Here is a 27,889-nt window from a genome sequence, read left to right as displayed (position 1 = left end):
AATGTCGAATGTGTGCTCTAAGACTGTCAATCGTTATATATGTTGGAACCAAGTATTCTCTAGCAATCATGATTGTTGCGTGAGTCGAAGCGCCTCGTAGTAGTCCAAGACATGTCCGTAGAACCGGGCCTTGCAAACTTTCGATGGTACGAATGTTTATTTCACATGTGTTCGCCAAAACCGGCAAGCTGTACCGTGAAAAGGCCTGAAACAGTTCTCTGTACAGCTGCAGCATGCACCGTACCGACATGCCTCAGGTTTTCCCGCACTGGAAACTCCGCTTCACTAATCTCCGCTTCAGGTAAATGCAGTGGGGGCTCTATGAAAGGTCTCTGTGAATAATCACACCTAAAAAGCGGTCAGACTTCTCGTATTTGATAGCCTCGCGATTGAGAGAAACAGGGTACGGTGCCATGGGTTCGCCCGTAAACGCAATTAACGAGCATTTTTCGATGGACACTCTAAGGCCTTGTTTGCGGAGATACGAACAGGTTAGCGTGGCTGCCCGCTGAATTTTTGCGCGCACTTGAAGGCGAGTCACTGCAGAACACCAAAGACAAATATCATCTGCGTGCATAGATAGGTGAATTGACTCGGGTGATATTTCAGCAAGGCGAGCCATAGCTAGGTTAAAGAGAATAGGGCTCAATACTTCGCTCTGTGGGATGCCACCGTGTGTAAAATAGTTGACGCTCGGGCCATCTTCGGTCAGCGCAATGAAGTACCTTCTGGTCAAATAGTCGCGGATCTACAGAAACATTTGGCCACCGATTCCAACAGCCTCCAGCGACTCGAGGAACGCTTCATCTGTAACATTGTCGTACATCGCTTCCACATCAAGAAATAGAGCCACCAATATGCGCTTGAGGCATTTTTGTTGTATGAGTGTTTTAGGTCAGTAAAATTATCTATTGATGACCTACCTCGCCGAAAACCTGTCTTGGAGTCAGGGTTCACATTATGGCATTCAAGATACCATTCCAGGCGTGTAAAAATCATTTTTTCCATTACTTTTCTTATGCAGCAACGAGAGGAATTTCAACAATAGTGCCGTTGCGCGCAACTTCTACGTTGGCGCAGCCTAGAAGTGGCAGAGCTAGTCCCGACCTTCTTCTCAGGTGTGTCTACTCATCGAAAAGTGCTGATGCGCTCCGTGGCCATGCGCTGCGATACGTATTCTCGCTGATGAGCTTGTGCCCTGCTCCCGAATCAACTTAACATCGTGTAGGCTGGTGCTGGACACTAATGTTGACCATGATTGTTGGTTGCTTGCCAAGTAGGAGAACACTATGTGAGTCGTGCGGCGGTGTTGATGCAAGTGGACTGTGGTGCGTTTCAACTTGCGTTATGCTCTTTGGGGTGTTCATGCTTTTGTGTCGCTGTGGTGGCCGCTTCGCCTGTTTGTTCTTTGTGATGCAGGCCTTTCCAATGTGGCCGTACTAGTGGCATAATTTGCACGTAGCTGCTTCGTACCCGCATTATTTGGGGCTGTGCTGCCGTCGCAACGCCAGCAGTATTGTTGCTTAGAAGTTTTCTGCCTGCATTCGGCTGGTCACGATGAAGTCGCTGAGTCACCTGGTGAAGCGGGTCGACGTTCTTTTTTTTTCTCATGTATCGCTGCTCTTGGCCAGCCCTTTCCGTTTGAACGGCTATGTCGTAGGCCATTGTGATCGTCATGTCACTCTCAGCAAAGAGTCTCTGTTTCAGGAGATCGCCCTGTAGCCGCAACACAAATCAGTGGCGCAACATGGTGTCCAAGGTAAGCATTGTTGCGTTGGCAGATGATCCTGTTGTGCCATTTGTTGTCCGGTAGCTGCTGGTATTATACCAATTGTGCGTAGCGTCCCGAAGTTGCAGTCGGTGGCGAGGGTATTAGGCGCCGCGAAGTAGTCGCTTACCATCTTTTCTTCCACGTGTTCTCATCCTTGGAAGCGACCTCGACTGGATACCTCGGATGGCCTCTGGTCGTAGTGTTTCTGAAGTGCCGCAACAATGTCGTCGTAGGCCACTTCAGCTAGGCTGCTTGGCTACACCAAGGGGCAGTTGTCGTCGTACGTCTGCTCACCACACAGCGTCAGCAGGTGTGCCCTCTTCTTGTTCGGGTCCATGGTGCTGTTAGCCTCTACGTAAAACTGGAGGCGTTGAAACTACGATGTTTGCGATGAGCCATTAAACTAAGGCTGTCAGACAGATCCGTCCGTTGCCGTTGCATAGCACAAGTGCAAGTCAACGTGAGCTTCACCACAGCCTCGTAGCCACTGTTATGTTCGCATTAGCCGCAATAAAAAGCGTTCCGAATAAGGAACGGAGTTTATTTCGTCATTGAAAGCTCGCAGCGCGGTCCAAACTCGTCTCGCATATTTGCGTGCGCTGCCTGCTCGTTGTGTGTATTGGGAGCTGCCGACGGGGAGGGATTGACGCGGGCTAGAGGCGCGCGTCGTTGGCGGCTGCTGCGAGCGGAATGAAGGGGGTCTCGTAGATATAAAAAACATCATCTATAGCACTTACAAATGAACGTGTTCCTGAATGCCCTTTGGGCGAAGGTATGCATACTGATTCATGGGCACGCTCACTCATACTCGTTTCAAAGGCGTGTGAACGTGAGTGAGTGACGGTGCGTGTGAGTGGAGGTGAGTACGAACGGGATTGATTACCTGTCAGTGCGATTAGGCGTGAGTGTGAACGTGAGTGAATGCCAGTGAGTGCCAGTGGAGTCGATTATGAACGTGAGTGAATATTTGCGAGTGCGCATGAAGTTGAGTGGGTGCCGGCGATTGTGAGTGGGCGTGACTGTCCCGTTACTGTATGAAAGTGTCTATCTACGTGAGTATGAGGGTGAGTGGGTACCCGTGAGTTTGAACGTGAGTGAGTACTTGTGAGTAGGCGTGAACTTGAGTGGGTGCCGCTGAGTGTGAGTGAATGTGGACCTGTAAATTGAGTAGGCGTATCAAGCAGCGGGAGCGCGAGTAGACGTGGGTCTGAACAGGAGTAAGTTTCGGTAAGTGTGAGTGGACTTATGACCGATAATGAGCACATACATACGAGTTTCATTTTATGAACGTCAGCATGAACGTGAGTGACCATAGTCGAGTGAAAGTAGACGCGAGTGTGAACCTGAATGAGCACTTGATGGTTGGAGTAGACGTGAATATGAACATAAATAAAAGTATATGAAGGAGCATTCATTTGACCGAGTTCGTAGCAAGCATAGGATCCAAAATGCAAAAAAAAAGAATGGATGTCATTCAAGACAGTTTCATTCTCCGCAAGAAGATATGGAAGGGACACGGAGACCACGAAGTGGGTCAATAACCTAATGCTTCAGCTCACCATCCTATCAGCGTCTGTTACACTGTTCGCTTGGCCCCTCTCACCCAAGCTATATGAACTGCAGGAAGGCTTGGTTGGGAACAGCTGTCCTAACCCGGAATCTGGCTTTTACGCTTTCCCGCGGGGTTTCGAAAATTTTGCTGAGCAAATTGCGCACGTTGAGGTGCCTCCTCTCGTACCTGCTTGGCGATGGTATGTTGTGAAGCGTTAGCGCACATGACATATGCGCTCATCTTACGTGCGCATATACAGTCCACTGTTTTCCTTCATTTTATGGGTCCTCGTAGTACATGACCGGGGTACTTGGAGAAGTATGGGAGAGGCCTTTGCCCTGCAGCGGGCGTAACCAGGCTGATGATGATGGTGATGTGTCCTCGTGTGATGCTGTATAGCCATCCATTGAGCAAGAGTACATGGTCTCTGCGATGCATGTAAATGTCGCTAGACGTATCCTTTGTCTTATGCGTTCGCGGTGCCCAAAGCAGCAGCGTGAGCGCGAAATTTAGTAACTGTTCTTGACAGTCATTCTCTCGACCACTGCCTAGTCATTCCCTGTGAAAGTCCGTGTTATTAGTATAGCATGTAGAATTCCAAGCGTCTGTGATGAAAGCCGCTGACATTACGCAGTGTATAAACATGTGAGCGAACGCTGAAGCCATAGCAATGCACTGTGGCGTTCGAGGCCCTGAACACGCGATGATCGTGCCATTCAGTAGAAGAGCTAAGTTTACATTCGTCTTGAAACCAAACACATGAAAGCACATGAATCTGTAACAAAAACTAAGTCGTTAGGGCAAAGAGAAAATTTAAACAGCAATATCCTACGGCGGACAATGGAGCGAGCACGCCTTGCCGTCCCAATACTGCATATTATTCGGTGAAGACTGTGCTCTCTTATAGCTTCAGTGCGGCTGCTTCCACGGTGCTACTGAGAATTATGTGATATTTTCAGCGGCGAGCGCAATCCCCGATCACTCGGAAGTAAGAAAAAATTACCGACGATTACGTTACTTCCTAATGCGAAATTTGAGCGCAGCAAATAAGCTGTTTCACCTTTTCGATAGATTGACGCAAAGAAATCGAGCAACACATGTATGCGCTATCACAGAATTTTTTTTTCACACGTATTCCTTTAACAAAGACTCCACTAGGTAAGCTTCTGCTTCGGCGGCACGCACCTCTTGATTCTGACGGCGACGGCGCTGGGCCTCTGCTCTGGCAGCTCGTTTAGCAGCAGCAGCAGCAGCAGCAGACGGAGGACTTCCATCGGTCGTCTCGCTCATGGCTCAGAAAGAACTGGCAGATAATTTCGCAGTGGCGAACGGCAGCGGCAATTTCGGCTCGGGCGGTGCACATATACAGATCCGCCGCCTCCGATCTGGCTCTCTGATTGCCACCGCACAGGGCGAACGGCAGCGGCAATTTCGGTTCGGGCGGTGCACATATACAGATCCGCCGCCACCGATCTGGCTCTCTGATTGCCACCGCACAGGGGTTGCATTGGAGGAGGAGCGAAGAAAGGAATTAAGTTCGAGCCGGCGCTTTGACAACCGGAGACTCGCAGGAAGAGGGGGGAGGGGGGCGGCGTGTACACCCAGCGGCAAACGATGGGGGCAGAAGCGCGCGCAGCAAGCGGACAACACGATAAAGGGAGGAGGGAAGAGATAGCAGCGACTGACTGATGCCGCTGACGCCGATACAGGGGGGGGGGACCCTTTCCTCCTCTTTCTGCATGGCGGCGACGGTGTTCTATGCAGTCACGTTATCTTGACTCTCTAGCGGCGTCAGCGGCATCCAGCGGTATCAGTCGGTCGCTGCTAGCGCTGGGGGGATGAAAGGGGGGCGGAGCTGGTTACGAGGCCGACGACAACGCCGACGACGACGCGAAACCCAGGAACGGACGCCAAAGAGCTGCGCTCTAAAAAGTCAAGGACTGCGTGGCACATGCAGCACAGTCACAGCGTAAGCTGGAGGAGTGTCTCCATAGGAGCTCCATTTCCGGCGGCACGCGCTAGAGGGTCTTCGCGGCGAGTTCTTTTCATGTCGACGTGCAACTGCTACATGTTGGGACACCTGGTAAGTTGCAATGCAGCTGCGATGCAAAGTTTGCACGCATCGACGCTAAGCGGCGCTCATGTCACGCCGCCTGACAAATGGCAGAATACGATGCTAATGATCATGATGATTTATTGGCATTCCCTTTGAAACGGGACGGTGACAGTCACCTAGCCTGCTCGATTTAATCCCGTATGCTATACATATTTCTTCACTTCATCCTAGCATTTTTTTATACATCTCTCTAATGTTCTTTTTCTTCCTCGAACCTTTTATATCTACCTTGTACCACCATCTTGTTATGTGTAACCGTGCCAAACAGTGTCGTGGTGGGAGAAGAGAAAGAAAAGGACCATATATCGCTTGCGTGGAGGCGAATTCTGTACTGACTGGAAGACGACGACGTCGAGGAGCGTCAAGCACGCGAACGCTGTTGCGCAAGAAGCTAAAACAGGAAGGAAAATTACCCAATCGGTAAAGTGCACGGAGTTCCCAGCGGCCAATCACGAAATGGCAAATCAGAGTGGCAGAGAAACGAGGCGTGGTGGCTCTAGAGGAGGAGAGTTCGAGGAAGCAACGCAAGGATGAAGATCGGCCACCGGACCGGGAGCTGAAGACGAGCCATCGGGTTCTGGAGCCCAGCCTCCACGACTTCGCCCGACCGCGGCCTCCTGCCATCCTGTTCCCACGTGTCGCTACTCTTTCCGAGCAGGACCGGCGAACGACTCTACCCGAGGCCGGCGAACCGCTGCGCCTGCAGGCACAGTGCGAGCAGTCTGGCTACGGGCCCGAGTTTGCACCCAGCTGCCTGGCCGAGACGCCGCCCCCATCTGGCCGTCCCACCAAGCCGCCAGCGTCCCCTCTACAAGCCGGAACTCCGCTCTGGTCGTTGGCTCATCGGTCAACACAATCGACATTGCGATGAGTCCAGCGCCATCTTGCCCCCCCTCGTCTCCGCCCCTCCACGTCGAACTGTTATATATATATATATATATATATATATATATATATATATATATATATATATATATATATAATTTTTTCTTCGTCTAACCTTCTCTGTATACCTTGCACAGCTGCCTATACGACAGCTACATAGTGTGCCACATTGTGTAATAATATGCAATTGCAATGCCGAGTATGCACATATCGCCTCGCGTGGCTCTTCGCCCGCTAGGACGCATTTCTAGTGCACGTTTCCGCTTCAAGCTAGCAAACGCTGGCGTGGATCAGTGAAAGAGTAGCCGGCTGCCGCGCAGCGGGCCAGGGTGCGCTTCCGAGGAAAACTAGGAATTTTCCCCTCATTTTCTGTGATAGCTGCGATGGACACCGGCGGCTATTGGAATGAGCCCATAATAGCATTCGCTGCAAAAGCCAGCGAGGCCAATTTGCTCATTCGTTGTACAACAAAGAGTCACCGTGTTACTGAAACCTGCTTGTGTGAAGCATTCATCATGTTTTGCTTGTCAGCAAGTCTTCGCTAGCGCGTCGAGCAATACACATACCATATGCTAGAGGGGAAAAATTAAAGTAGCATTACTAGAGCCGGGGTCCCTTGAGTACCAATACCCGATTAGCTGTTCTGTCTTTGACTTTTACATTTTTACACATTTCTTGTCGCAATGCATGATGTGAACTCTCTAGGACTTTACTGGGCACGGCGCGCCCTTTCACTGTGTATTTTAATGCGAAAGCATTAGGAGTGTGTAACTGGAAAAAATGTATCTGTTTGAAGTATGGGAAGGCACTATATACATGAATATATATATATACGCGCGCGCGCGCGCGCGCGTGTGTGTGTGTGTGTGCGTGTGTGTGTGTGTGTGTGTGTGTGTGTGTGTGTGTGTGTGTGTGTGTGTGTGTGTGTGTGTGTGTGTGTAGCGCAGTATACTTCACTGACGTTGCGGCTGGTGGACGAGCCTTTGTCAAAGTTATATATAAAAAGGCAGGTCCACCAGCCGAAACGTCAGTGAAATATATTGTGCTAATTCGACGTACGTCGTACTCTCTTGCTCTCTTGTTCTTCATTTTATTAAATAATGGATCCGGGACCTCAAAAAGGTGCCGCGTAATGCCAAGGCATTTCTCTCGCATTTAGACCTAAGTCGTGACTGCATTTTTGCTTTAATTATGAGATCCTTTAATCACAATTTTACCTGACTCCGTACACTACTGTACTATTTATTTCGACGGCTTGCTGTACTTGACGGAAAGTGTGGGATTCTACCATGCGCTGTGTTTTTTATTAGTACAGAAACTAATAAATATTGCGCCCTATGCAAACGTATGGCCACAGTGGCGCCGCCTAGCGCCTAATTGCCGCAACTACTCTCATGAGCGCGCATACGCACGCGCGTACATCTCAAGCTTCTGCACGGACATTTGTGTCGAAGCGGCCTCGATCCACCGGCACGTTAAAAAGAACGAGCGCGCTCTAAGTAAACTCAACCACCGACAGGCTCTTCCGGTGTGCTTTAATGGAGCATGCTCTATGCGCTCCAGCCTCTGAGATGGTGCGCGGAGAGCGCGTGCCTGCTATGACTTCCGGCAAAGTGACGTGTTTCCGCCCTCCTTTCACTTTCATCCTTTCAAGCAGTGGTGCCAACTCTAAGAAATCATCCCCAGATGTAGGCTTTTGGGAATCAGCTTAAGTAATAGGTGTCCTTGGGGAGATATCTAGTAATCTTAAAATAAGTGCTGATAGGTGTTGACAGGTTTGCAAATGCCAAATTTACGTGTAGTATTCTTAAAATAAGTGCTGATTGGTGTTGATAGGTTTGCCGAATTTACATAACCTTGACTGTATTTTGCCACCATTAGAGCATTTGAATTCGTATTATTGTTGTCCTTCGTCGTAGGAAAGGATGTGGTCTTTATCGCTTCGTTTGAACACTTGCCTCGCCGATGTCGCTGACATGAAGAATGGGTCGTTACATAATGTAGCTTCAGCGATTGGGTCGATATATTACTAGGTATATGCGGAAACGAAAGCGTAGTGATTGGTTTCAATTTAGCTTTTGTAACATGTCAAACACTGCCGTTCACGGTACTCAACACAGAAAAGGAGTATCAAAACAATTTTCAAGAAACTAGGTAGTATTAAAAATGAACAAGAATATCAGCGCACTGGAATGCGCGTCGCAGGCTCTCACAAACTTCAAGACTTTTCGTGTAGGATATTGCTATAAGAGCTGCTTTGATATGCTTCTAACAATGCGCAAAAGCTGGCTGTCAGACACTCTGAAGAAGTTAATTCACTGCTCAAGAAGAGAGTTCACAAATAACTTGTGCATGAACCTTGTAACAGGTGATGCTGCATCAGAAGATTTAGGAAAAGCTGAATGTGTCAGTACTTTGCACTCGGCTTGATATGAAGCGGCAATTGCAAAATATTGTGCGCCCTCCTTGAAAAACTGATGGTAACAACAGGTGTGCCCTATTCCAAGCATTTGGGTAATGAAGGCTCAATGGAAAGCTTATGAACTCGAAGTTGATTAGTAGTCCCTTTAATTTACTGCTACAGGACGCACTACAAGAAGCAGCGGATGTTACACAGCAATATGCACGAGCAGGGGCCCATACTTGCGCAGCTCGAAAGTGAGAAGTGCTTATATAGCAAAAAGAAATCCCAAAGGAAACATCACCTACCACCTGACATCACAGTGACTCTCGATGGTTAACCTGTAAATAAGGTAAACAAATTACGGTCAGTGGGACTCCGCGTCCAAGCCAACGTAAAGGCGCCATATACCCTGACGCTACTGAAGAAACAAATTAATCAGTAAGTCCACATTATCCGTAGGGTCACCAACTGCCGCCACGGCCGAAAAGAATCCGAGGTCATGTGCACCATGCACGCCTTAAGCGTATTCCGCATTACGTGTCACGCGCCTTACCACCAACTCAACCGAAAACAAACGAGCTGTACACCCTCAGACGAAGAGTGGTGAAAAGCGCGACAGGCCTTCCTATCTATTATTATTTGTTAAATTAGGGGGTTTTTCGTGCCAAAACCATGATCCGATTATGAAGTACGCTGTAATGGGGGAGTCCGGAAATTTGGACCACCACCTGGGTATCTTTAACGTGCGCCTAAATATAAGTGCTCGGCTCTTTTCGCAATTCGCCGCCATCGCAATGCGGCCGCCGCGGCTGGGATTCAATCCCGCGACCTCGTGCTCAGCAGCCCAACACCATAGCCACTCAGTAACCGCGGCAGGCCGGCTTTCCTATCTACACCTCAACAGTGAGACTATCACAGCTCGGTTTGCACAATACCGTGGCCGAATTCATCGAAGCTCAAAAAAATGAATCAGATCGAATGACTAAAACGTACATCGACTGAAAGGCACGCACTCAGACAATTACGATACCTAACATCAGAGTTTGCCTAACGCGAGCCCCTGTCAATCACAGCAAACATCACAGAAGACATTACGTGGGCGCCCATACCTGGGCATATGCACCCCGAACACCATGAAGGCAGGTGCGCTGCACGTGCAATGGCACTGCACCGAGTATACGGCAACAACTTCGCGATACGTACACAGACGCCGCGTGTTTCCTCAACATTACAGCTAAAGTGGTAGCGGTGGCCGACTGGACGAACGAAGCAGTATTATCAGCCACAATACGCACCGACCACTGCACGGAAGCTGAATAATGTGCCGTAGCCCTCGCCATCAGCGCTCAACCCCCAGATAATATATATTCTTAAAGGTACCAGCAAGCATGTCGAAACTACGCACAGATATTATTTTCTTATGGCTCATAAATTGCTACACAAGAACCAACGTATCCCTCTGGTTCACGTAGTTAGGACACGTAGGCATGCCCCTCTCTTGGGCAATGAGCGCGTTCATGCGACAGCCCGAGGCCTCATGCTCCTGGCGCCGATGGAAGGCCAGTCCAACCCGGACAAGGTGGAAATAATACCACTTACATACACGCATATGCTACAACACTACAGACTATCCCGTAGAAGATTCCCTCCACCTCAAGTGAAACTAAACCGTGCTGATGCAGTCGCTTGGCGCCAGTTCCAAACTAATAGGTTTCCGAGCCATGTTCTCCGCCACACTTTTTCTATGCGCAGTACCTCGACAAATGTCCTTTCTGTGGAGGACGCCCAAAGCTCTACCATTCTACGTGGAAATGCTCCAAACAACACGGCCTTCCTTGAATACCAAGCGCCTCCCCATCCCAAGCCGCTCTTTGCAGCACAGCCTTCGCCGACCAGCGATACCCGACTGACCGGGCCGTCCGGATAGCAGCAGCAAATGGGGTATTGGACTGAGGGCTCCACCCTCTAGGACTTCTCCATACAAAACAACAAATAAAGTTTTCTATTACTACTACTAGTAGTACAACTACTGCTAGTTAATTTAGTGCAGGGGAAGATGAAACATGCGAACGAGTAGTGTGCGCTCAGAGTTCATCATCATCATTAGCCTATGTTATGCCCACTGCAGGACGAAGGCCTCTCCCCGCGATCCCCAATTACCCCTGTCCCGCGCCAACCGACTCCAACCAGCACCCGCAAATTTCCCAATTTCGTCGCACCAGCTAGTCGTCTGTCGTCCTTTACTGCGCTTCCCTTCTCTTCGTACCCATTCTGTCGCCCTAGTGGTCCAACCGACTCCAACGGTTATCTACTCTACGCATTACATGTCCTGCCCAGCGTCATTTCTTTCTTCATGCCAACTATAATGTCCTCTATACTCGTTTGCTCTCTGATGCAAACCGCTCTCTTTCTGTCTCTTAAAGTTATGCCTAGCATTCTTCGTTCCATCGCTCTTTGCGTGGTTCTTAACGAGTTCGCAAGTTACTTTGTCAGTCTCCAAGTCTCTGCCGCATATGCGAGCACCGGTAAAATGCACTGATTGTATACCTTCCTTTTCCATGATAACGGTAAGCTTCCAGTCAGGAGCTCACGGTATATGCCGCATGCGATCCAACCCATTTTTAATCTTCTGTGAATTACCTTCTCATGGTCAGGGTTCCCTGCGGTTATTTGACCTAGGTAAAAATTATGGCGTGAATTGAAAGATTGGAAAGCCGAAGCAGATCTGTGAGATTTTTGGCACATAGGAAGGGGAGAGAAATACGAGCGATTAGTGCGTTCGACGAGTTATAACGCTGTTGTCTTCGCTTTTCTAGCTATCACGGCCATTTGAATTGCCACGTGTTAAAGTAGAACATAGTTTCATACTCATACTATTAAATGTATTGAGGCAGTGATTTTACTTGCATACTAAGGGATTTTCCAACGAAGCTGTATATCTCTACCGTCCAGAGAAATTTTCGTGTTTGTGGTTAGCAATAAAACTCCCATACGTGGGCCGATCCCGGAGATAGTGCAATGCCGGTCTACCCGCGGCGGAGCTGAAGCAGGCGTTAAGAGGAAGCTTTAGCTCGAGTGCTCCTATCTAAATACATGTAAAAGGAGAATTCGTTTTTCTCGGCAACCACTGCACCAAATTTGACGAGGTTTCTTGAATTTAAAAGACAAACTTAAAATCTAGTGACTGTTCGTTTCGAATTTTTGAGTTAGGTCGTCAATTTTTTATTAAAAATTGGCAAAAATCGTAAATTTTCAAAGAACGAAACTATCAAGTTTACAACTCTGTAACTCAACCACTAAAAATGATAGTACAATTCTGTGAATTGCATCTAATAGTACATCTAAAGCGGACAAAATTGATATGTTACACATGAATATAAAAAAATTTAATCATAGGGAAATAAAACTTTTGCGAAACCGTTGTAACCAACGTAACAAATTCACGTGAGATGCAAAATGACATACTGAATTTGTCCGCTTTGAATGATCTAATGGACGCCGTTTACAGAACCGCGATATCAGTTCTTGATGCAGAGCTATGAATTTGTAAACTTCGTGCTTCTATTTTTTTCAAACGGTCAAATATTTGAAAATCGTTATAAGAAAATTCAAGTCCTAAATCGAAATTCCGCTTCCAACAGTCACTAGAATTTAACCTTCTCTTTCAAATTCAACAAATTTCATCAAAATCGGCCCAGGGGTTATCTCATAAAAACGTTTTTGCGTTTTACATGTGTTTGAATAGGCCGTGTCGGAGTTGGGTCCGAGCTAAAGCTTCCTCTTAAGCACTCCACATACGTGGGCCAATCCAGAAGATAGTGCAAGGCCGGGCCGATCCGCGGTGGCCGTGCAGTTCGCCATAAAGGAGCCCAACATACACAGCGTCGCTGGTCATCCTTCTTCACAGAGTGGAAGGACACTGAGATTTTTTTTCAGGGGTTGTTCTAAGAACAACTGGGCACAGGAGATTGTCGTCACTGCTTTCAAGGAACTGTTGGCGCGTTGCACGCGCTGTTTGGTCTAGCATTCGCAATCTTCTTACGCGCGAAACGGGGGGAAAGATCTCGGCTTCACAGGCGCACTGCTAGTGCGTACCAAATAACCGTTTGCCGGCGACTATAGGTTGGCCCCATAATTCTGAGGGCGTCGAATCATAAGGCGATCCGTCCTCCTGCGATCTGTAATAAATAACCACAGTCATTATAATTTTACAGTTATTATACATAAGAGAGAATTAGTGCGATGCGGTACTTCTGATAGCAGCGAGAACAGCGTCCATCACAAAACGTAAATCGCTGTTGCTACCTCCGTCGCAGCGCGTCGAGTGCCTCGAGCTTGTCATCGTCGATCAAGAACGGCAGTAGCGTGTCAACGGTGCCATGTTCACAAAGCGCGCGCCAAGTGATAGCGGATGCAGACGCGACATAACACTCGTGAGATGGCGCATTGGTGTTCCCGAGTCACCCCAGTCGCCTGAAACCGCCGTTAAGCTACGCCCCAAAGGCGTCGCGCTGGAGCGCACTCGAATGCGTAGCTTCGCAGCGCGGTAACTTAACGCACCCTTTCCCCTGTCCATTGCCCTTTACTTCCACTGGCACGGCGCTCTTTTCTTCCGTCTTGAGAGATCAACCAATCGCCAGTGCATCGCTCCGGCCCAACTGCGAGACTACTTCGCTGTCATAGGTTGGCGACGCTCACTCAGGGAACGTTCTCGCATCATCGCAGAGTGCTCGTTATTGTTTGTAGGTGCCGCCATATTCAGTTGTTCTCCACGTCGACTCGAGTTCGTGGTAAGTCTGCTGCTTCCCGCAAATCGTCGAAGATGACCTGTGAGTATTGCGATGCAATTTCACACTTTACGCATCGTTGATCATGCAGAGCAGCGCGAAACCAGTGAACTTTGCTATCGCTCGAACGTGATTTGAGTCGAACCTTTGTTCCGGAGACAAAATGGATGCCTTCGAAGATATTGTCGCCGTGGCGTAATCATAAGGCGCGCCACTCGTCGAATCGGTTTGTCGCGCATGTTGCAGCTCATGATTGGGACTTTCCGAGTGACCATTTGGGGGGCAAATTGTAAGACCAAGGTGCTGCAATGAATTTCGGAGGTGCTTTGGAGGTCAATTATATAACAAAAGAAAATTTAAGTTTCGCGATGAGGCCATAACTGATGCTGTTATTGAGAAGGGCTAGCACAGTTGGCAGAGCGAAACGGTGGTACGATTTGTCTGAAAACACGTGCGATATATACCGAGTGAATTGCAATGAGGCCGGTGTGAACTGGATCCCACAGCTCGTGCGGTGTAAATCTATTGAATTCGACGCGTCCGCGCTCGTTGAATGTGGGCCCAATTCCTCACCTTCACGGGCACCGTGATTCTGCCCGCTTCGTGCCGCTTGCTGCTTGAGGTCACTTTTGCCGTAGTCGGCGTTCCCTCCTCCCGTTGTCGAGACACTAATCTCCAAGAGTGGACGGCAGTTGTCGAGACTTGTCTCCTCACTCGATACTCATTGGAGCGGGATTATTTGCGCCTCGTATCTCCACATGAGTATCTTGTTTTGCCTTCCCAATTCTTCCGCAAGGATGAATTTCGCCGCTCGGACATCACTGTGTGAGATGCGAGGAGGGGGTACTGAATTTATTGCGGCCATTCCAATTTCGCGTTATTCCGATTTGATCCCCTACGCCTGCGTTCGCTACCGCGGAAGCAGCTCGGCTCGCTACGAGACCCGTCGGGCATCGACACGCCTCCGTGTGCTGTTCAGTTTATGTTGCGCATGCGTGATGCTTGGACGCATGCTGTTTGGTTGTGGGTGTGGAAGAAATGTTTCGAACATAAGGGAATCATGTAATTAATTAAATTATGGGGTTCTACGTGCCAAAACCACTTTCTGATTATGAGGCACGCCGTAGTGGAGGGCTCCGGAAATTTAGCCCACCTGGGGTTCTTTAACGTGCACCTAAATTTAAGTCCACGGGTGTTTTCGTATTCCGCCTCCACCGAAATGCGGCCGCCCTGGCCGGCATTCAATCCTGTGACCTCATGTTCAGCAGCCCAACACCATAGCCAATGAGCAACCACGGCGGGTTAAGGAAACATATAGGCCACCCTTCTTGGTCGTGTGTGTACTCACTGATACTCACTTTATGTACATGACTGGGAGCGCCGTACATGAGTATGAGTATCAGTGTTCGGGCGTGCGCGGTCGCGAGTGAGCGTGCCGGGGCGTGTGAATATTCACGTAAGTACCGATCAGTGTGAGCGGATACGAGTATGGGTGTGAGCGGGTGTTGGTGAGTATGATTGGATGTGTAACACTTATAAACGTCGCCAATTTAGTCCGAGTAAAAGTTGGAACATGAGTTCCGGTAGCGTTTTAGAATTGCTAGTAGGTAGAGTGGGGCGTGGCACTTTTGACGGAGCTCGACGTTTCTGCGCAGGCGCGAGTAAGAGCGGGCGCGAGAGAGAAAATCTGGGGGCTTTTGCTCCTTGAATATATGACTCAGCCTAGGCACTGCGGAGGAGGTTTCTTAGAGCACGTTGTGTTCGTTTGTCCCGTAGACATGCTGGCATTGCGGAGTGCGGTCGAGTTGGTTGATACGCTCCGCCTCTGGCTGCCCGCGTGGTGATGCCGTGGGCGCGGACGCCGCTTGGTGATCGCTGTGTGTGAAGGGAGAATGTTGTGACTGGTGTTGTATAAGTCGCGGGTCGCTTTTTTCGTCGCGACGATAGATCGGATTTTTTTACAAGCACAGCTCAGCAAGCAAGCAAGCAAGCACAGGAGGGCACATGTAACCGGCAAACGGAGGCCTCAGGAGAGCACCTGAGGTTATATTAAAGCAGGCGGCGCAGGATCTCCGGGGCACCCAAGCGGTAGCGGGGGGATCAAAGCTGGAAGCAGGGGGGCCCTTGGGTTGGGGCCGCAGAGGCCGAAGCTTGCCACGGGGCCTTCGCATAAAAAATTGGCTGTCCGCGATAGCGGACAGCCGATCTTATAGTCCCCTGGCACGCGCAGTCCGGCTTCTAGCTTTGATGTCCCCGTTGCCGCTTTGATGTCTTGGAGGCGCCGCCAATAATGCGAAATAATGACATGTTGTTTTGATTAGTAAAAACATGATCGAATAAATATGATTGCGTCGAGCCGCCAACTTGCGATGCTATGTTCAGCACTACCGCGCCCCGCGACTTCTGCCGGCACGCCTAGGGACAAGCGCATACAGCGCGCGCCAAGAAACTCCTCGGTAGTACCTAGGCAGAGTCGTATTTTTATGGACCAAAACTACCCACATTTCCTCTCTCGCACCCGCTCTTACTCGCGCATGCACGCAAACGTCCGTCGTCTCCGCAAGTGCGACGCCCCGCTGTACCTACAAGCAGTTGGAAATACGCGTTCCGGTAAGTGTGAGTCTGAGCGTGAACGTGTAAGTGCCACGGAGTGAGTGTGAGAGGAGGCATGTGTGAGTGCCGGTATACTAGAGTGACGCGAGTAGGAACGGAATTTCCTGTGTATAGACGTGAGTGTGAGTACTAGTGAGTGTAAGTGGCTGCCAGTATGAACGAGTGAGTGCGAGTGAATGTGCGCGGACACGAATGTAATTCGAGTGCCTTTGATTATGAGCGTAACAATCAGAGAAAGCCTCAGAGTAGCTACAAGTGAGAGTTGACATAAGTGCGAGCGAATGGAGGCGTGTGTGTGTAAGCACCTGTGGCCACAGGTCGGCACACTCATGAGTACACTAACCTACTCATTTCAAAGCCGTATGAGTGTCGGAGTCGCGAAGGGCATGAATGGACGTCAATATGAACGTGTATGGGTGTCTGTTGGTGCTAGTGGACGTGAGTAGACGGACTCTGAACGTGAGTAGTGAGTGTCTATGAGGGCGAATGGACGTGAGTACGAACGTCAGCACCTATCATGGCCTCCGAAATTTGCGCGTGCTGGCTGGTTTAGCTCCGGCCGCCCTATTCGCCGCGCTCCAGCTCAAAAAAAGTAATGCGGCGCGCTCGCCCGGCTACCACGAGAGGGCGCTGTTCGCAGAGGCGTACGGCGCCAGCGGAGGCCGCGGTCAAGGCCGACCGCACGAGATCTCAGCGGGCGCATTGGCTCTTTTTTCGCATTTTGCAGAGCGTTCTCACAACCAAGTCGAAGCAGCAGCACACAGATGTGCCAAATGCGTTTATTATTGTGATAGTAACTATATGGACACTCCAGGCGCATTTCTGCCGTCGGCATAGGCGTCGCCGTCAGGTTCGTTTCGAAGTCAAGGGGCGATAAAATCCTCGCCGCGCACCTTATGCTGTATGTGCGAGTGACAGCGAGCATGGGTGAGCCAGCGATCGTGGCTCAATATCGCGCACGCAGCGAACGATAGCGGGGACGAAGCGAGCCGCCTTCCGTCGCGCACAAGGATTCGAGGGGAGGGAGGGAGGGGGGCCGTGGTCTACTCCTAACGGCCCGGGCGGCCGTGCGCCTACGGCAGGACAGCTGTATCTTGAAAGCCATCTGCGACGGGTACAGCTTTCTCGCTGCGCTCTGTTTTCGCGACTTGGGGCGCTATTGGGGGCGAGCTCCACCACTGGAAAACCTGGCGCCACCGTTGGCGTGACGTGGCATAAGGGATCACGTGGACAGAGCGGCCGCGTCGGCTGCTGCGGAAGCGCCGAAGCGCCCTGAAAACGAAAGTTTAAAGTCCACCTGCGCTGCGGTTCTGATTAAAGGGACACTAAAGGTACTATTAAGTCAACGTGGACTGTTGAAATACCATCACAGAAACCTTGAAACGCTTGTTTCGTGCCAAGGAGAGACTTATTTTAAGAGAAAATGCGTTCTGAAGCGTCCGCGTACCTCTAGCGCAGTTCAAATCGCCCGCCCTACGATCGAGGAGTACTGACATCATGGTCTCATAGTGACGTTGCGCCATCGGTGAGTAGAACGGCGTCCGCAGACGGCGCTACGGCTTTTCTGCGCAAAACGCGAACGCGCGGCCAGAAACAGAGCCAAGACAGAGCCGACAGCAGAGCGAAAGCGAGAGTATGGTGGCTAGCGGAAGGAGAAACGGATTACGTCCCACATTACGTCCCACGGCACACGGAGAGTCCGTTTTCGTTAAACTATAGGCTGCGGCGAGCTCGCAGCGTGGTCGGCGTGGTCTATGAGAAGCGACGAGCCTTTTCGCACTCGCAACAGTGCATAAAAATGTGCGAATCGACGCAAAACTCGGCCTAGAAACGTGCTTCGCCACAGCCAGGGCTCAATACGACCCAAGCTGGCACGACCCAGATGTCGTTTCCCGCACCGCCACCAGTCGCCGCTACTATACCTCAAACTCCAGCGCAAGACGCCCATAAGCTGGTGCTTCATTCTATGACGCTAACTTCGACGCTCGTCGCAATGGACCCTGACACCGACAGATTGGCTCGCGATGGTGGGCTCCACTTCAGCGATTTGAGCACCGACGAGCGCGACCTGCTGCTGAGGGCTCGCACTGCCGGCGTCGTTGCGTACTACGACGGCGGCCTCGACACCGGCTCTCCGGAGCGGGAAAGCAACGACGGCTTCCCACGACATCACATGGACGTGGCATTCTCGCTGCTTGTTCCAAATGAAAGTTTCGCGAGCCAGCAGAACCCTCACAGCACGACGCGATAACGAAACTACTGAAACTCCAAAGCGTGCGCGGCGCAGAGTCGAGCGCGCAGAGTCGAGCGAAAACGAAACCTTTCGGACACCCATATTGCTGAAGGGTAACGTAAAATGTTATTTTTTCTTAGAATCGAATAGACGTAGACAAGTAGCATTTTTTTCCGTCTTATAATCGAATGAAATGATATTTTTAATACGAGTAGTTGAGTATTAGTAACACAAATTATGAGGAGTCCTTTCGTCATCGGGCTAGTACCGGAATGTCGCTGGGGGGTCTCAAATCGTGTCATGCATTTACCTCAATTTCTCGGTTACTAAAGCTCTGTTCGCGATTATATTGACGCCTTAGACGTTCTAGAACATTGCTCTACCACTTTAACTTGAGTTTCTGGTAACCTTTAGTGTCCCTTTAAGTGGTGAGGCTTTCCCCCTTTGGGTGTCTGATCGACAACATTTGAAAGCACTATTATTGATAGTGGCTGCCTTTGGGGCCGTGCAGCATGGTAAGTGGTGTCGCAGTGCCGGACGTACGTGACGGAGCCCGGTGTCAGCCTTATTCACAAGTAGCTGCAGGGCAAGAAACTGCATGAAGCTTTGTTCGCGAAACTTAAAACCGGCAAGTAGGCATCGGCTACAACTCTGGTATGCAGCAAGCAAAGACGCGAGGAAGATTTCTGCTACGGCGCCGGGACTGCTATGTTCGGTGAGTAGCAGAAAATACGCAGTGAGAAGCTAGCCCGCTCGCTGTCCAGCTAATGCCATGACGGTTCGGTCTATGATCCTAGATACTGGCAAGTTCACTGGAATGGAAAGGGAGCGGTAAGAAGCACATTAAAAAGGGCATGATATATGGTGATGTTTGCGTTATGAATTAACGTGCTGGATTGCGAAACAAAAGCAGAGGGAAATCGCACGCTGAGAATATCGGTAAACACACAGTGCGACGCAACTTGAGAAATAATATTGAAACGTTCAAGAATTCGAAAAGAGAAAACAAGAGATATTGAATCGTCGGGATGCCACGTCACAGTCGCCGTAGGCGTTGAAGTGTCTACAACGAAATTATTTTTGAACAGCTCTCATAGCGTCCAAGCAACAATGGTTGCTTGTGTACTGTGAAATGTTCATATTCTGCGGCCTAAAGCTCACGGCACGGTTCGAAAACGCGCTCCCAGCGAAAGCAAAACATTGTGTGCGGACATGCATGCGGGCGCGCATCGGTCGCTGCGAACCTGTGCGATCGCTGCATTGAGGCTTCATTCTGTTATGCTCCATTCGGTTATACAGACAGCCCACGCTAAGAACATATTTCACACAGATTGCTCTCCGCGTTTGCCACGCAAAAAGCCGGTGCGGGAGACTCCATCGCGTCGACCGCGCTCAGTCGCGTTCACTGTACGTATTCGGTAAACAGATGGAGTCTGTAAACGATCCTGTGCTTTCAGTTTGCCCAAGATTATTATTTCGACAGTAAGAAACTTCCCTCGTTATGACAGTACTTACAGAAATGTCCAGGAGGGCGGCTACATGGTGTTTTTACTGAGCGCCCTAAGCCAAACTTATGAGGAGCACGCCGCGTGATCCCTCATACTACGCAAGGGAGGCGCTTCCGACAGATGGCGACTCCGTAAGTCCTCGCCCCCAATAACGTAAAACTATTCCAAAATTTCTATTCCATTTCTTCAATCAGCGCTCCGCTATTGGTCAAAAAATTTTCGGGCCACTGTTGGTCATTAAACATCGCAGAAAAGTCGTAAACCAAGAGGTTACATTCCGGAAGATGAGCCAAGAGTGTGCTTATACACTCACGGATGATTTGCAATCAGGCTAGTTGAAAAAATCAAGGTTCTTGGTTATCACATAGACGGAAACAATGCTAACTATAAAACAATACAACATATCTCGAATAAAACAGATGAAGTCATTAGGTTACTAAGGAGAATTACTTATAGACACAGAGGCTTAGGAGAAGACAGCGCTTTGAGGCTAATACATGCCTTTGCTCTCTGTCAGTTCACTTATGTGGCTGGATTTGGCTGGCAGAACTTAACGAACTTGATGTGATGCTCAGGAAGCTTGTTAAACTTGCCCTAGGGATACCCAGTAACGCTCCAACCGCCAAACTCATGAATCTACGCGTGCACTACACAATGGAAGAAATAACGGAGGCCCAACAGCTTGCGCAGCGCGAAAGATTGACAAAAACACGAGCTGGCAGGAACATATTACAGGCAATAGGTGTAGAACTGAATAGATCAAGGAGCCCAATAGAGGCTGAAGTAGAACTTAGGATTGAAGTTATGAACAAAATCAGAACCAACCATCCCCCAGAAACATGCCCAGAATATAATATCTCCCAGAATATAATATCAAAAGGAGGAAGGCAAGAGCTAAAGCACTCTTGTGGGAAACAGAGCAGCAGAACCAACTGGCAACTATAGTTGATGCTGCCTGGGTGAAAGGTAAAGAAGCATGTACGGCCATTGTATCGAATTACCAAGGGAAAGTGCAAGACGCTGTCTCTATTTTTACCAAGGACCCCATGGTGGCGGAACAAGCGGCGATTGCTCTGGCCATCAGGAGTAATGAGTGGGCCAGCATTTACAGCGATTTTAAGTCCGCTATAAAGTGTTTTGATAAAGGCTGCGTAGCTGGAGTTGCAGCTGAACTTTTTGAAAACGTTGGGATTATGAGAACTGAAATCCGATAGTTTCCTGCGCATATGGGTAAAGTGGATGAGACTTGGGTAAACCTCAATGAGGTTACTCATGACTTAGCACGAGAATTTGCTGACCGTGACAGTCAGAACCAAGCCGTTCACCATCAAGCTAGGGAATCTAGAGATCATTTAATAACTTACAATGACATTACCAAACATTACTATTTAGGACCAGGCAATTCCCATTGCCACATTCAAAACTGAACAGGGCTCAGGCAATCTCACTGCGCTTATTGAAAACAGGTACATATCCCACGCCGTACCACGTTAATAATATATATCCAGAGAGGGAGACTAAGATGGACTGCAACGATTGTAATGGCATCATTGGAAGCATATATATGCTGGCGGGGTGTCCCGCGACTCTCCCCAACCTTGTTGAAGAATGGACAGTGGAAAAAAGGATTCAAAGCCCATTGTTTCAAGACCAACTAAGGTCCGCCCAGAGAGCCCATGATCTCGCTGAAGGGCTTGGCCTAACAGTGCCAATGTGGGAACGGCCCGCATTGGCTCTAGAAGTCTAGCCTCCGGACCCCATTACTATAAAAGTTTTTACACACACACTCCCACTTCGCCTGCCTGTCACGCTACGTCACGAAAATCGCGATAACTCCCTATCTTATATGATGTGTACACACTATTAATGCATGATTAGACCGAACAAAAAGAAAATAATTGTTTGATCACATGCATTTTCGCCATTAGACCTCCGCCATTGGTCAAAAGTTTTCGGGGTGCACCCACTTCACTGGTCCGTCACGCGACGTCACAAAACCGCAAAAACTGACCGCGTCCTTAACTGTATAGGCGTTAAAGATGCATTAATATGCTGAAAAGAAAAACTTAATTTCCTCCTGAATAGCCGGAGACTGCCCCGTTCCGAAAGGAATAGAAGGTGGCTGCCTGCCGATCTCTAAAGCACTGGCTACTCGCATCTGCCGGGGAGCATGTGTTTATTTGTGTACAACAAACCTTTTTCCGTGGCGGTATGGGGCTCTTGCATTGCCCAGGGGGCGCTGCGAAAAAGGTGCTAAAAAGCGCCCTCTGTCCTAAAATGGGTCGTACCAAGCTCGGTCGTCTGCTTCGGAAAGCACGCTTACAATATGGACCCGCCACTTTCGGTTGTGTTGTATCAGGGCCTGCAGCGAATATCGGGCGCCGAATATCTTTTTCAGGGGTGGCACGCTGCGTAAAGGTAAGAAATTATGCAGTGCCGAATACCTGTACGCCGTTCAAGAATTAAGCGGCGAAGTTTTAGCGCGGTGTCAATCACAAGTGAAGCGAGTCGCGTACGAAGTGCAACTTCAGGTAAGGTTTGCACGCTGCTAGATTCAGGCGCACAAACGCGAGGAAATTCTCGCTATACATGAATCCACAGCAGCGTTAAGCAGACATCATGTGTACGGAACTGCTCGAGCACGCGACGGTACGCGCCGCGATGTACGAACTGCTCGAGCGCACGATCGTACGCGCCTTGACGGCAGCGGTCTTTCGGCATGCCGCGAAACGACGGGCCTCCTGCAATATTTGTTGACTGCATGCCGCTAAACAAGTAGTTACGCCTGCGTTGTAGTAGCGGCCATCTGTCCCTTTTAGTAACTGGTAATAACTGATGCAATGCACATGAGCTCGCACGTACGTGCGAATCGCGCTGCAGCGCGAGCTCGTGCACGGCTCGCTTGACGTAGCTTTTAATGACAGCGCTCAAACATGGATCTGCTGTAATCAATACTACCTTGCTGCGCTGCCTCAACATGCTGGCTTGAGGTCAAGTATGAGCACATTTAACTCTCTAACCTGTGCTGCTCGTAGTGTGGTAGTGAATTGTCACCGAATCAGCCCGGCCATTTGTGGTCATTTGCACATGCCTGGTCACTTCACCACTTCGCATCGGTCGAATTGTTAATTGTCGCTGTGGCCGGGTCTCGAATCGTGAATTGCCAGCCATGCCTGCTGCTATGTCGGTTTGCTGGTGCAAAAGTCCGAAATTTAGAACGCACATAATCAAGCAAGCTTCAAGACAGGCGAAGTAGTCAGCATGGCGCGAAGTTTCGCTTAGTCAGCGCGACGAACTGCGCCCGACGCTCCACTTCGTGAGGCCTTGAAGGAAAACGGTAGAATCTGATGTTGGGATTCAGGCCTTGTTCGTGGCAGCCCACGACGCAGAAGTAATGACGGTGACGCCTTTTCGAGGTTGGGCTAGGTCTCTCCGGATCGGCGTCACCGATTCCTTCTGCTCCCAGCATTACGTCCCACGGCACACAGAGAGTCCGTTTTCGTTAAACTATGGGCTGCGGCGAGCTCGCAGCGTGGTCGGCATGGTCTGTGAGAAGTGACGAGCCTTTTTGCACTTGCAACAGGGCAGAAAAAAGTGCGAAACGACGCAAAACTCGGCCTAGAAACGTCAGAAACGTGCTTCGCCACAGCCAGGGCTCAATACGATCCAAGCTGGTACGACCCAGATGTCGTTTCAGAGAGCCCGCGTGCCTGCGTGCTTTTTCCTGCGTGCCTGCGTGCTTTTTCTTCAATATAGGCAAAATAAGAAAATGAGGTTGGTGGCGAAATCCATCGCCCCGTTTGAAAGGGGACGTTCACAGCCTCCGTCCGTCCGTCCATCCATCCATCCATCCATACATACATACATCCTCTTTTCAAGCCAGATAAGCACAGAGCGCCATTAAATTTGAAGAAATGTTAAGGAACATGGATGAAAATAAATGGCCGGCAAAAGTGCACGAATATCTGTACCGAGAAAGCGTGGACATGGAATAAAGGAAGACGTCAAGAAATTTAGCACCCAAGCACAGTGTAGTTGAACACGTACATAGAAAACCAAGAACCATAAAAAGGTGAGGAAAACAGAGGCGGTAAATTGGGTGCAATGCATGTCAAAAGGCCACGGATATTTACAAAAACGGAAGAAATAAATCTCGCAGGAAAACCAGTATGATAACGCAAAAGGCTGTGGCTTGATATTTGAGGCTTGAGCTTGTCGCCCGAGGACAAAAACATATCTAATCAAATATGCGCCACTGTATGTGGAAATAAACGCCCAGAAACGACTGGACACATCGTAACGCAATGTCAAGAGGTCCGCGCGCCGCCCCTTCAATGAGCACTGTCATCGTATACAATATTGAAGTACACTCTGTTTTGTTCTACTTATTGTGATATTAATGCCGCCAAATTGCGTCAATTAAACATTTCATCAAAAGAATAACGGCCCGTATTTCAGCGGCGATAACAGCGTAGTTACCGCGGTGGTAGTTACTGATGCTGGAAGAAGCCCCGACAGAGTACTTCGGATATTCGTTACGAGTTCTTTGCCACTTCAGAAGGTGTTCCGATACGTTACAGCAAGTAAAAATACCAATCTTGACGTCCAAGAAGATGGACTCATTTGCCTGGTAAGGAACACGCTTCGGCATCACTCGCCCCGGTGTCACAATTTTTAGACTAAGCTGAGCCGAAATCGTTGTGCGAGTAACTTTCGCCTAAAACTTTGTCAAGTCGATTACCTCTGTGCGAGTTTAACTTAGGCTACACTTCTGCCCTATCATTGTCGTAACAGACGACTGCTTTCAAACTTCAGCCATTAGGCGACTGGGGCACATCGTTTCTCTAAACCTGCGTTTTCCTACACTGGCGTTCCACGCCTAAGCAGCGCGTGCACTTAAATGCTTGTAGTGTGTTTGCGTAACATTCCTTTAAATCTCTCGTTCGCCTAGTAGGCAGCAGACAGGCCCGCATGGTTGCACACTTTGATCCTATGTTCTAGCAGCTGTTTTCGTCGCTTTCAAAGTCCGCATTGTAGCCGGACTTCCTATAGTGCTTGTGCGCTTAACAGAGCTAACTGGCTGGCCGGTTACACGAATCCTACAAAAATTCAGTGCCCCTCCACTCTGTGAAGAAGGAAGACCAGCGAAGCTGTGTATGTGGGCTCCTTAATGGCGAACTGCAGCTCCGCCGCAGGTCGGCCCGGTATTGCACATCTTCGTGATCGGCCCATATATGGGGAGTGCCTAACGCGTGCTTGACTTCCGTAACGGGTCGGCCAAGCATTGCACAATCTTTGCGATCGGCCCACGTTTGAAAAATTGTTCCTCTAAGTCCGCGGAGACGAGATCCGCCAGAACCTAGCCATAATCAGCTTCGTTGCAAAACGGGTCGAGCCGACTTCTCGGGTTCAGATTTGCCTGACGCTTTTGTGTAAAGGCTAGCCGTTACGGGTTGAGCGAGCTGGAAGGCACTGGACAAGTCGACGAAGCCGACGCGCGTGTGAACGCGGATTGGTCCCGACGCGCATCTCCCAGCCGTCAACAATGAACTGCACGCGCTGTGGGCTCTCTCGTCTCGCCGCATGCTGTTGAGGCAGTTTAGAGCCGTTAGGTACGCAGGTTCATGTACGCGCTGTCACGTGTGGCGGTTTTGAGTCCGACTTGCAAGCCGACCCGCTTTACTCGAGTTCATGTGAACGTAGTTAGAGCAACGTAGCTGTCCGCATCCATGATTGCAGTGCCCGCACGATTTCTTCGAACTATACTGTTCTTGAAGACGCTCTGGTACTCTTAAGTGTACCAAATGGTTCAGCCTGAACGATTCCGTCTGTCTCTCTCTCTTGGCCGTGTTTGGGCCGCACGATCCATCGCGCGCCGCGACGTCTGCTCTGGACACCGCTTGCAGGCAGGAACGCGAGCTGCCTGGCGCGCTGATCGCCACAAGGTAGTCGCTACCGTTGAGCAAACACTGGCACGAGATGAGCTGCACAAGTTGATATCTTTCAAAACCTGCAAGTGTGGTGCTTCAGCCAGCCAGAATGCGAATGCTTGCTAGTACATAGATTTGATTTGCCTATACTTCGTACTTGTGGCTTTACACATCTGTGTCGTTTAGGAATGCAATGCGGATGCACACACGAAGTATCAAGAAAAGTATTAGTGCCTGAAAAATCACGAAGTTATTGCTGAATTATTAACGTTACGAGAACGTATGAAGCCACAAGCAGTAAGATTAGGTATATAGACGTACTAGTAATCGTCCTCACGGTAGATGATTGATCGCAACGCCAAAGTTTTCTCTAGAAATATTTGTAGGAAATCCGTTTCCGGCGGCTTTCAAGTGATGCATTTAGAAACGGTAGCTGATAGACAATCGCTGCGTGAGTTCTACGATGCATGTCGCGGGTTGAGCAATTGCCTTCAAGGCGAAAGCCACCATAGCTCGGCACTAAACCATATTATTGTGCTTTTCTCTTCGTCATCAGACTGCGAGAGCTGCCGTGCCAAACTGCCAGAGGCGAAGGACTCGGAAATCCAACATCCCGTGAGTTCCGCCTCTTGATTGTTTTGCGGCTGTGCTTTCATGTGTTTTTTTTTTAAAGTGGAACCGCACTGCATTTTTACCGTAAGTTTGACGCCGCATAAGTTGTAAATGGCGTCATCCACACAATTCGTTTCAAGTAGAAATGCCTTGCGCTATTACCCGTTAGAATTTGTAAATTGCAATATGTGCCATAAGGCCATTAAACACCTAATTAGTAAGTTTTGGTAATTACTAGAATATGCATTTCAGTTGGTCCTTCAAATCATATCCGCTTCTTTACATAGACCAGATCGTGAACTAGAACTGTGTTATCTTGCACCGTCAATGTAAAAAAAAAAAGAAAGTTCGCTGAAACAACCTCTACATGTAATACAGACAAATATCTCAGTCAGACTATAATAAGACGCTTGGTTACTAGTTAAAAAACAAGAGAAGCAGCTAACTAAACAATAATACGAGTACATATAAGCACTTGCACAATTATGCCCTGCCAAGTGCATAAAAACTCATTAGGAAAATATGATACTGCGAATAACATGACAATGTTGTAGGTCGCCTGTGTTCGCAGCTGAGAAACGCCACTGGCTGGCTCCGTCCGTCCATCCGTCCGGCCGGCCGCCCTGCTACTTGATTCTTCTCATATACAGGGTGTTTCAGCTAAATTTAAGTAGAGTTTAAAATTACGCCGATGCAGTCTAGGACGACGCATCGGAAAAACACGGAAAAACGAAGAAAAACCAAACGTTCGATAACGCGGTGTTACACATAGACGCAAGGTTGAAAAAGAAAGACGAAGTTCTAACGCATGGTATGCAGACTCACTGGAAATAAAAAAAAATAGATATGTTCGTGCACGGTTGGCACATCACCGCCCATGGCGCCATACCATGCCCACGGCCAACCAAACAGGGGGCCCGTATAGAGAAAAGCAGCAGGAATCTGACACTCGACACCGAGCCTTCGCGCCGACGGTGGTGCGTATACGCCCGCGTGTTAAACGACGCAACGCCGCAAAGTTTCCCCGCGTGAGAACACGATCGTGCTCTCTCGCACTTGCTGGGTGCGAAGCGAGGGGTAGTAAATACATCAGCCGTGCGAACAAATACAAGAAAAGATGTTGTTGTAGCCTCAACACATGGCTCATATCGCTCAGAAATCCATCAGGAGCATTGGCGAGTCGTCGCCTTTTGCACTTTATGCAATTTCTTTCTATCGAATGCCAGATGCCCCTTTGTGGCCATAATGGAAGTCATCTTTTTGCGGACGCCTCTTGTAGTTTGTCCACCAACGAAAAGCTCGGTCCTTTGTAATTCGCGCGCAGTCCACTGTGCGCTCGATGGGATTGATTTAGAATAAGTACTTTATAATATAATTTGTTGCTGGAGCATGTCTCCAGTGGTTGACTGGCGCACTTCGCCAAGATTCCCCTCGTGCAGAAGACCACGACCATTTCGTAAACAGTGGCCTGGCACCTA

The 27,889-nt window shown here is 49.4% G+C and overlaps 1 protein-coding gene across 1 annotated transcript in view; it reads left to right on the top strand.

Annotated features, from left to right (window-relative positions):
* The first annotated feature begins 248 nt into the window (after positions 1-248).
* Positions 249-27,889, top strand: part of LOC142588669 (uncharacterized) — a 38,118-nt gene continuing 10,477 nt past the window's right edge. The window contains exons 1-4 of the mRNA XM_075700492.1: positions 249-301; positions 5,908-6,273; positions 8,909-8,982; positions 26,356-26,414. Of these exons, the coding sequence (XP_075556607.1) occupies positions 249-301; positions 5,908-6,273; positions 8,909-8,982; positions 26,356-26,414 (552 nt within the window). The remainder of the gene's footprint in view (positions 302-5,907; positions 6,274-8,908; positions 8,983-26,355; positions 26,415-27,889) is intronic.

Source organism: Dermacentor variabilis, chromosome 7, assembly GCF_050947875.1.
Source record: "Dermacentor variabilis isolate Ectoservices chromosome 7, ASM5094787v1, whole genome shotgun sequence".
NCBI classification, from domain to species: domain Eukaryota; kingdom Metazoa; phylum Arthropoda; class Arachnida; order Ixodida; family Ixodidae; genus Dermacentor; species Dermacentor variabilis.
This window is presented reverse-complemented; position numbering and strand designations above follow the sequence as displayed.